At 32.4% G+C, this 11,489-nt stretch overlaps 1 protein-coding gene across 1 annotated transcript; it reads right to left on the bottom strand.

The window, feature by feature from the left end:
- Positions 1-3,978: 3,978 nt before the first annotated feature.
- On the bottom strand, positions 3,979-6,703 carry LOC107849664 (probable 2-oxoglutarate-dependent dioxygenase AOP1). Its single transcript, XM_016694220.2, has 3 exons — positions 6,282-6,703; positions 5,020-5,344; positions 3,979-4,445 (listed from the first exon to the last, which is right to left on the bottom strand). The coding sequence occupies exons 1-3, from the start codon at positions 6,638-6,640 to the stop codon at positions 4,176-4,178; spliced, it is 954 nt and encodes a 317-aa protein (XP_016549706.2). The 5' UTR covers positions 6,641-6,703; the 3' UTR covers positions 3,979-4,175.
- Positions 6,704-11,489: the final 4,786 nt, after the last annotated feature.

Here is an 11,489-nt window from a genome sequence, read left to right as displayed (position 1 = left end):
TGGAGAAGATAAGTGGAGAAGAATGGTGTGTGTGCCTATGAATTCTGATTCTTGAGAGTGTTTGTGTGTACTCAGTGAGGGTATATTAATGATGATCATAGAGATTTTCCCCTTTTGGTGTGATTCCAGTGGGACACATGAGTGGGGTGAGGGGGTAGGGGTATGGGGTGGTGAGGTGTGAGGTGTCCACGTTTAATTGGAGAGGTTATTAAGATAGGATTAAAACAAGGTAAAATTTGTTAAGCGTTGTTATTTTTGTCATTTTATGGAGGGTATAATCACATGGATGAGGGTGTGTGGTAATGTGAGCTAAAAATGAATAAAATTGGACTTGGGAGGGACAAAATTAGGTGTCTACATGCAAATTCAAGTCATTCCAAAAGACATCATCACAGTATTTCAAATGATCACTGGGGTCAAATGGGTGGAGTATCCATGGGAACGGGTTTTGGAAACACTTCCCAACCCCAATACTACTACAATTATGATCAAATGTTCCCTCTATACTCACATGATCTACAACAAAAACAACTAGAGGGTCATCTTTAGTCAATCGGTCAACATATTCAACATCAATAATTCACACACAAGTTGGTCTTCATGACTTCCATAAGACAATATACTATCACTTGCCACAATGGCTTCAATACTAGATGGATCAACTAGTGTATCCACAATCTCAAGTTGTACATTATCATCACAAAATGAAGGCACATTCGGCCCACCTAAAGACAAACTATCATTCACACTTAGTTGGTTACTAGCCTTATTCACTAGAGTGCAAGAGTTAGTTTGATTACCTAGTAGCTCATGTGGAGCTTGGCCACACACGGGAATTGGATTAGGAAAGCTTGGATGCTCTATCAAGTTTTCCAACTTCTTGCAAATGAAGCTCTCCATCCTTTCTATTCATTCTTTCATTCTATCTATTATTCTTTTCATTCTTTCCACTCGTCCTTCCATTCTCTCCATTTTCTCTTCAAAAGATCCCAAGTGGCTATCTATGACACCAAGCTTTGCCACAATGAATTTAAACCAACTAGGCATTTCACCTTTATCCGCCATTGTACCTATCAAGAACTACTAAACAAATATCACAAAAACAGCAAACACATTAAAGGTTAGCAAAAATCAGTCCACAATTCATCTCAAAATAGTCTGCAATCTCTCAAGCTCACACTTTTGAAGTATTCACTCTGTTGGCCTCACAAGTGTTGATAACTCGCTTATACTTCAATGAGCTTACTTGGTCCCAATTGTGGCTCTATGTTGGATTAGATTCTAGTTTGAAACAACTCAATAAATGATGTTCAAACTTGGACCAAAAAAAAATACTACAACTTAAAAATGAGAAAAACACACAATACAATGCTTAACACAAAAGAAAATGCACTCAAAAACTAATCTACAACCTAGTAGGTATTTATTAGTTTGCTAATTAGCATGAGAATCAACAAAATTGAAACTAATGGAAACAAGAAAGTGAAACTAGAATATCCAATGTTCTTGATCTCTTTGATGATGTGGCACTTAACTGTTGGACATTGGAATGTGGTTGAAGTTGAAAAATTTTTGTTTCAAGAAACTAGTTGTTCAATTTCATGTATGGAAGAGGAGAATTTATGCCAAGGTATGGGACAAACAAGGTCTAAACTCCACTTTCAATACTCAAAGTCCTTCACCTACTTGCACCAAAATGGCAAGACAACCTTTTGGAGGTCTTGTCCCCCTTTTCTCTTTTGGCTTGTCTAGAAAAAATGAATTTACTCCCTTTTGGTATGAAGACTTTTAGGAGGTCTTTTGTTCTTTTTCCCCTTCGGTAATGTCTTGAAAGTTGTTTAAAGACTAACATGAACCCACACTCTCTTCCCTTTGCATTTGGATCAAACAACCTCCTTTTACAAGACTTCTTCAATACAACATAAGAACTCCAACAACAACAAAACCATCCACTCTTGCCACAACAACTTGCAATTTTTGTCTCAAGAACTTGGGTTAGACTCAAGTAGTGTTAGAGAGAAAGAAAAAAAATACAAAAAAAAAACAAAGACAATCAAAACAACACCTAAATCTAGACACAAATTTGGCCAAACAACAACACCACTTCGACAAAGATACCAAACCCGTAGAATAACTTCTTTTTGTGAGATTTTTGACCTTGGATACCTCTTCTAATGTTAGAAAACAAAGATCTAACACTAGAACACGCAAAAATCACAAGAATACTGGGCTTTAAATTTCGGCCTAAGCACAAAAACGTGGACAGATTACTATATTTGAATTTTTCAGATTTTCAACACCTTTATTTTTTGGAGTGAACAAGCCCAAGATTGATCTTGTTAGAACAAAATCAAAGATGGATATGATACAAAATGATACAAGAATGATCTATGAAGTGCTAAAACAGCCCACAAAATGGCACAAAACAGTCCACAATCATGAGATGAACAAGCAACACAAAATAGAAAACAAGATGACTATAACTAAGAGGATAGATAGTGAGACATAATGTACTACACGTTATAGGCACTAAGATGTATATTAAAAAAAAAAACACAAACAACATGAATACAAGACACCTACAGTCTTATGGAGACCTCAAGGGAATCAGAACTCCCAAGTAACCACCGTTTCTAAGCAAGTTAACTACACAAGGATTCCACCTTGCCATAAGGATTCCACCTTTTCAAACACTCTCAATGAGTTTACAAGATATATCATCAAAGTTCTAAATGACAAAATGACCTAAATGTTTTATTTATAGACTAGGGAAACACTTATTACAAAATTGATCAAAAGGCCCTTAATGAGTCCAAACAAAGGGATGGTTTTGTAGTGTACTCCTTGGATGGTTTTGGAGTGTTGGGATTTGTTCTCAATACTTCAAAGCTGCATCCACAAGCTTGGTTCTTCACTCACGTCTTCATGTCCCCGAGTGCTAAGATGGTTCTTTGACCTATATCAGTGTCTGACAGGTTCAACACTGTCAATATACTCAATCCATTCTCATGATGTAGACAATGTTTAGTAAATAAGGATAAGACTTACGGTGTGAAGTCTTTTAATGATTATCTAAATTTGGCAGATTTGACCAAATAGTTTAATTTATAGGATTGAACGTTTAGAAATCACCTATGTGAGGGCGAAATGGAAGCCGTTTTAAGGAGAATGTTAGTAAAAGCCTATTCTCAAGCCTATTCTCAAAGCTCTCATAAAATCAAGACGTGTTCATGGCTGAAATGAATAAAACCGTGAGAACCATAAACAGTAAAAGGATGGTTGTGTGACATGTGTTGTCTAAGTGTACATTAAAGATCAATGGTTCAAAGATATCAAATCTACCGATTGATCGAGTGCATCCGATGCATGTTCACTATGAAAAGTTAAAAGGAATACCCACTTATTCAGATACAATCAGTCTTTGCTTGATGATCACATACTTGTCCGTAAAGTTTTACAAAAACGTAGTCATTCCCCATTCATATGGGGGATTGTTAGGTTCAAGTTAAAAGTGTGAATGGAAAATGGAGGGAACTAAGTGGAGGAAAAAATTAAGCTAACACTTAAAATGGAAAGTGTACTCACAAAAGAAGGAATGTCTACTAATTCTCCCACATTGGTGGGAGAATTAAACTTTCAAGTGTTTATATTAAGAAACACTTACTCCACATGGTAAGTAAGACAAGAACCAAGAGGTGCCTCACGCCGTTGTCGTCGTTATTTTCCTTTATATCATGCTCCGGTTACATTCCTCTCCTCAGAAGGTAGAGATAAGATTTACACCGAATATGTTATTATTGTTGGTCTACCATAACTATTCCTTAATCAAAACTTACTTTGGTCCACCTAGTAGCTAGGCTACTTCAATTTGACTTATTTTTTGTAAGTGCTTACTTTTTTTTTTCTTGTCTTTACTTTCCCATGGATATATAGTGTGAGTTTTTAACTTTCAAAGTTGTTCTATCAACTAGACTTTAGTGACAATCCCACCACAACTAGTGTTTTATTAATATGAAAAACAAAAAACTTAAAGAGAAAGAGTAAAAATAAGGAGATCGAGGTCTTACCTTACTAATCCTAATAAGGTAATAAACCTCGCTAATACAAGCATACATAAGGAAAATGGTAGTTTAGAACTAGCAAAATGAGGAGAGGGCCCCGGCCACAATCAAGTATCAAGACAAGTTTGGATTGTTGGTTGAGACACCACAGAAGTCTTCGAGAGTAGCAGAAACACCGCGTCTTCCCTCCGCCATATAAAATGGAAGAAGTTTGGAACCATCAAAGGGCTTGTAAAGCAAAGGATGATTTTCATCAACAAGTTCTTCTGGAACTTTTATGATATATCCTTCTTTAGGAATTAATGGAAAACCCACAGAATACCTCTCTTCATTCCCTATTATCACTCGATGAATAAGACAATTCAGTCTACCATTTGTAAATGCCTGAAATTATGTATCAGCTTAAGTTATATACACTAACAATATAAACAAAAATTAAACTATGTAGGTTATATACATCCTAAGCTTTAGAAAAATAACTTTTATTTTGAGCAAAAAGGAAAACAATTAACTTTTTTTTAATTCAAACTAAGCAAACTAGAAACCTAGAGAGTTTAAGCATTTAACTTGATTAAAGATATGTTACCTTTGTTTAAACAGGTAAAGATCTATGACCTGATAACCTAAAAATTAGAGAAAATGTTCTGTTTCCACCCTAAACTATACACGAAATTGCTGAGACACATCCGAACTTTAGGAGGGTCCTATTACCCCTGCACTAATTAAAATCATATTTTTGACAACCTTAATGCCTATGTGGACCTTCAGTGTGCTGATTCACTGATGTGCCACCTAGGCACTAAGGTTGGCAAAAATAAAGTTTTAATTAGTCCAGGGGTTAATAGGACCCTCCTAAAATTTGGATGTGTGTCAACAATTTCTTGTATAGTTCAGGATGGAAACAGAGCATTTACTCTAAAAATTATTTACACTAATAGTATAAATTAGAAGAACTTACTTTCAAACAATCACTAACAAGGAACACATATGAATTAGGTGTTGAGAATTGAACATCAAGCCATTGTCCATTTTTGTCCAAAATTTGCAGCCCATCTTGATCATGTTGGCTTAAAATTGTTGAAATGATATTGTCAGTATGTGGAGGTATTCCAACATTTGTCTCTCCAGCTTTAGGTGCTCTGTACTTGATCATAGCAAGTAAATAATCACCTGATTTTTTGTGTTCATCCAAGTATTTTTCCAATCCCAATTTCTCAAATACCATTCTTTTTACCAAATCATCAAATTCTGATAGTTTCTTGGAGTAAGTGAGCACCAAATCACTGTCAAATCAAACCAATATATAGATTTTGATAATAATGTGTAAGCAAGTTTACAAAAACTAATGAACATAGACCATATTTCAAAAGGACATAATACATAAACAGATATTTAACTTGACATCAAATTATAACTATGATCTTTAACTTTATCAGTGCACAAGTAAGCTCTTTAACTATACAAAAGCTCTGAACAAACGAACACTCCAATCTTACCTACAAAATGCATGTATGCACTCAAAACTACGCGCGCAAGAGTTAGAATTGGAGTGTTTTTTTTTTTTTTTAGCTTTTGTATAGTTAAAGGGTCTACTTGTGCACTGACAAAGTTAAAAGTCATAGTAAAAATATGTCTTTTTTGTTAGGTGGCAGCATCTGAGTGGATTACTAATCCACGTAGGAGCGATAGAGTTTCATGCATGTAAGTTGCAGAATTGGAGTTTTTTTTGTTCATCTTTGATATAATTAAAGGGCCTACTTGTGCACTGACAAAGTTACAAGGCAACAACAACAACAACAACATACCCAGTGTATTCCCACATAGTGAGGTCTGGGGAGGGTAGAGTGTACACAAACTACCTCAGGTGAAGTAGAGAGATAATTTCCAATAGATCTCCAGCTTAGGATCAATAACAGTATAACAAATACAAAACAAAGATAATGTATATAAACTAGTATAATATGCAACATAAACTAATACCGTTAGCCATAAGATAATACTATAGCTACAAAATAATACTAGACAAAATTAAAAGATATAGTTATACTTTAATATCAAGTTAAAAATCTTGTTTATGTATGGATTATGCCTTTCAAAAGAATAGAATCACTAAACGTCCAAAATCACATGATATCTGAAAGAAAAAAGTAGTGCTAGAGAATGGACACATTAGGGACAGACAAATATTATAGCTAATGTTAGTGATTATTGATTACATACCTGAATTCAGACTCTCCATCAGGCCAAAGATTTTTAGAAAAATTCTCAATAACACCATCATTGAGGACATTGGGAATCACCAATCTCTCTTGAAGTGGTGCTTTAGGTTTATACCTATCATAACCTACTAAAACACTTTGTGTATTTCCAAATATTTTCTCCAAATTAAAGTTGAAAACTTCTTTCAACTTTTCATATAGTTTCACTTTTGGAATTTCTCCATCAAGCAAAGCCTCAAAACAACCATATTCTTCTAAAGCTTTGAAAACTTCATCCCGCAATAAATTCCATTTTTCACTTCCTTTTTTCAACTCTGATGACTTTCCAAAATCTATTTTTGGAGCACTAAAAACACCCATACTTTCTCTTTTATTTTTCTTACTGTTTATTATGTTTTTGTGTACTTGTGTCTTGTGTGTATACTATATATATATACACACAGAAAATCAATAACAATCTTTAAATTATACCATATGATTTGTGTGCAAATCTAACATCATATTATCTAGCTATAAATTACTATCAACTTGTACTTAGATTAGTTAAAGTATTCAAATAGATCAGTGTGCTACATTTTTAATAATAAAGTTTCTTATTTAATTATTGTTGTTGCTTTGTTAATTTGGCGTTCTAAATAGATTTGAAAGTGACCAAATCATGTGCATTAGATCAAATTTCCGTATAAATAGGATCTTATATTTGTCTGTTTTATAGTTTGAGTTAATTAAAAGAGTTTTATATTAAAACAACAAAAATTCCTCAATTTCAAGTAAATAATGTCCAAACACCTACTTGATTATATACACATAGAACAAGAAAGATATTATTCAGCACCCCATGTGAATCCCATGTGTGTGGCTTCAACTCCAATACTTGATTTGTTGTGGTGTACCATTGCTTTTCTAGAAGGACCTCCTCCATGAATTTCTTTTTCTCATTCATTGTTCGGTATTCGCATTAGAGTCCAGCTAATTCAGATTCGCACTGTGTAGGGCCCTATTTGGGGAAGCGCTCCCTACCAAGAATTTTTTCATACCCAAAATTCGAATTCGAGACCTATGATTAAGAAAAAAGCATCCCTATCCGCTGCACCACATTCTTTGATGTTTCGTCCATGAAATGTTGATTGTCTATGTTTTACTAAAATATTCTAAAAAAAATATATATATAAATAAGACTGATATTTCTACTAAGTCTATCATTTATCTACTTCTTTGAAAAAGAAATTTTTTTGACTAATAAGCTTGTCTAGACTTTAAAAAATATTAATTACCAAAAGTAAAATAAGAAAATTTATAATTTTATTTTAATATAATAAATATAATGAACAAGTAATTTGAGAAAATTAATAGTACGACTTTAAAGAAAAATGAATCAGGAGTCATTTTATCAACAATTTTTTTGAGGAAGAAAACATGCTGGTCTATGTGTTCTAATAAATTGGCTAAAAAGGCAATATCTCACCTAGGTAATAAAGAAGTGGAAACAATAAGCGTCATTTGATAGAATGTATTAGAATAATGTAGAATATGGTGTATTAGTAATGTTTGCATTAATAATGGTGGTATTAGTTAGACTCACATTATTTTTTACACATTATTTGGTTTAATGTGTTAGAAATAATATTTCTTATATAATTTCTGGTAAAAAAATTATTAATTTACAAAAATACCCCCTTTATCAATCAAGATGTTAAGCAAAAAATGAAAATATCGCTAGATGAGAAATATGAACAACCAGCCCAACAACAACAATATCAAAAAGTGTAAATAACAAAACAAAGCAAGAATAGGGTGTAGAAATCCCTTTCGACGGACAGTGAACACGGTGTAGAGATTATTCCAACTAGCAGTTTTGCATTGATATAATTGTTGATTTTGATATAGAAAAAACTATACCCAAATTGTGAAATAGGAGTATAAATGATTAAAGAGATAGATTGGATAGAAGTATTAATCTAGTGAAGAAAAGCAAACAATTAATGATTGATTAACTGGTAAGAAGAAGATGAGAGAAAAGAACTCTTGCTTTTCCATGGAAAAGAACAGAGCAAAGTATGTATAAGATAGGACTTGAAGGTAATTTTGTCATTAACTAAGTTAATACATGTATTGAAATCTTTTGCATTAATAATACATAGGAAAATGGTGGTATAACTAATTATACATAGTTTAATACATAATACAAAGTAGAACTAGTGCAAGTATTACTTATACACCAGTTGAAAAATGATACCAAACAAAATGTTAATAGTACATAAAATTAATACATGCATTATTTTTCCTAACACGCTCTACCAAACGTCAAAAGCAAAAAAGAGATATATGGAAGGCAGCATAATTGAGACGATAAAGTGACTGTTGAGTATGTTCCAAGACACCTACGAATGTAAATGTTCCAACCATGACAACAGTGTAAATAGTTTCAATGAAATCCAATAAATCCAAGAAGAAGATGAACTATCAAATGTTTTTTTGCACATATTTGAAGAAGAAGACAAAGGAAAATACTTTATTTTAGTTTGGACAGTCGATCTTTCTTTTTTGATTTATGCTCTTGTCAAAGGAAAAAAGAGTTTGCTAACTCAACTTTCTTCCTGAATTTTATATTTTTACACTATTTTAAGTATCCTTATTTATAATATCATTGAGTTTACGGAAAAAGCTAAAAAATATCTCTGAACTATTTGAGATAGCTCAAAAATGCCCCTTGTTAGATTTTTGGCTCAAAAATATCCCTTCATTAAATATTTGGTTCAAAAATACCCCTCCCTCTAACGGAATTCAGAAAAGGATCAAAAATACCCTTGAACTATCTGAAATGGCTCAAAAATATCCCTCTGTTAAATATTTGGCTCAAAAATACCTCTCCCCTTAACGAAATTCCACCAAGCATGCCACATAAATAAAAAAAAAACTACGTGACTATGCCACATTACCATCCACATATAAAATATTAGTATCTTTTAATTATATAACATTCCTTTCTTCTTTATTTTTATTTTTATTTAAAAAATTTAGTGAAACGGACAAAACTTACACGGTTTTTAAATTTTTAATCAAAATAGACAAACGGTGGTTACATAATATTTTTTTTGAAAAAATTTATTAAATGTAACATCGCTATTATCAAATTCCTTTGATCATCTAAAAGATAAGTTTTTTGCTGTTAATAGGTTTAAAAGTGTTAAACCCAACAAAAGAGTCTTATTAAACTGATAAACTCATTAATTATTAGGCCAGTATAAAAGTTAAAATTAAGATTTACTCGTAAAAGTAACAAATTTCAAACTAAACTTCAAATTAGTTACTCAAAAAATGTGTTTGGCTTTGCTAGCTTTTACTCAAAATGTTTATGTTAAAATGATTTAATAAACACCTCCTCTAATCTAAAATTAATTAATCTTTGAATGTGGCACACATCTTCAAAAAGTTAATGAATGACATAATTAAAGAATAATTTATCAATATTAAGTATCATTTTACTTTTTTTCAAACTTGTTCTAAAAATAATAAGATTATTCATCAAAACTGAATTTTAAAAAATGAATTCATTTCAAATGATTAAACAAGTGTTAAAAGAAATTCATTTATTTTGAAAAAGAATTCGCATGTAGTAAATTCAACTCAATTATTAGTACATCAACATTTGCTAGCTTAAAAGTTAAAATTCTAGGTCCTTCTCCGAGTCAACATCAGATCAAGATCAAGCTGTCCCTCATCCCAAACGACAATAACAAGATGAAATTTAGAACTTTTAAAACACTAATGAAAATGTGAAATCTATAACTTTTAAAACACTAATGAGGTAATTAGCAAAAGATTGGTTTTTTGGTTTTTCCGTTTCACTGCTTTGCAAAAAATAAAAATGAAAATAAAGAAGAAAGGAATGTCATATAATTAAAAATACTAACATTTTACATGTGAATGGTAATGTGGCATAGTCACGTGATTTTTTTTTTTTATCAAGGTGGAATGTTTGGTGAAATTTCGTTAAAGGGAGGGGTATTTTTGAGCCAAATATTTAATAGAGGGATATTTTTGAGTCATTTCAGACAGTTTAGGGGTATTTTTGATCCTTTTTCGAATTCCATTAGAGAAAGGAGTATTTTTGAGCCAAATATTTAACGGAGGAATATTTTTGAGCCAAAAATCTAATGAGGGGCATTTTTGAGCAATTTCAGATAGTTAATTAGTAGAAGTTCATTACGATTGGTAAGGTAAGGCCTAATTCCCCTCATTTGTATACTGTTTGAAGTGAGAATGATTTCTAAAAAAAAATAAAGCAAGCATATATAAAAATAGCAATGCCTTTATATATAAAACAATGTCCAATTATTATTACTTGTAGAGAAAAAAAGAGTGTTGCAGCAATTCCTTCAACTACTGACATGTGTCTCATCCACGGCTTGAATAAATGAACTCCTGATCACACGATAGTAATTTTACCAGCTACTCCAAAATCATTAAAGTCATTTAAGAGGACAGTCTGATGCACTAAAGCTGATTACACAACAACTTTTCAGCTACTCCGAAATCATTAAAGTCATTTAAAAGAGCAGTCTGATGCATTAAAGCTCCTCAATGCGCAAGATTCGAGGAAGACCATAAAGATATATTGTACGCAGTCTCAGCTTACATTTCTGCAAGGGACTATTTCAACAACTTAAACGCGTAACCTCCCAGTCGTACTACAACAAATTTACGAGCTACTCCAACATCATCTCAAATTCATTTGTGACAATTATGGCCACCCACCCCCACCCACCCCCCAAGACTTATACCATATGGTCACCAAAATCAATTTTCTCAAGGCTACTCAAATCACTTTGTCACAAGATGTATCTAATGCTTTGATTGCTACCTAACTCATTGAAATTTTCATTTTATGTTACTATTTATGTACAAACAATCAGGGTTGTCTCCTCCATTAGTCCATTTTATAATATTCTTCTGTGCATAGCTACTAAATCGTATATTTCCTTTTATCTTTACAGTACATTTTTTTAAAAGAAAAAACAAAATATCGACGTGCTAATAATCTTTATTCTCTTTCCTTACTTGTACACTTCGAGAGCGAAATGGAGTCTTTCATAAAGACTTTTACTGCATGTGACGCAACTTCAATTTAGCAAAGATGTGACCTTAGATATATAGGAAGGTATACATGTCGGGGATTAGAGTAGAAAGATACTAGTAATCGTATCTC

Source organism: Capsicum annuum, chromosome 12 (genome assembly GCF_002878395.1).
Source record: "Capsicum annuum cultivar UCD-10X-F1 chromosome 12, UCD10Xv1.1, whole genome shotgun sequence".
NCBI lineage: Eukaryota > Viridiplantae > Streptophyta > Magnoliopsida > Solanales > Solanaceae > Capsicum > Capsicum annuum.
This window is presented reverse-complemented; position numbering and strand designations above follow the sequence as displayed.

Bases quoted from the DNA above. Each gene is read 5' to 3' on its own strand.
- LOC107849664 (XM_016694220.2), bottom strand. From the start codon at position 6,640: ATGGGTGTTTTTAGTGCTCCAAAAATAGATTTTGGAAAGTCATCAGAG. The intron at 5,345-6,281 runs GTATGTAATCAA...TTGATTTGACAG, and splicing joins GATGGAGAGTCTGAATTCAG to TGATTTGGTGCTCACTTACT. The intron at 4,446-5,019 runs GTAAGTTCTTCT...ACATAATTTCAG, and splicing joins TTGTTAGTGATTGTTTGAAA to GCATTTACAAATGGTAGACT.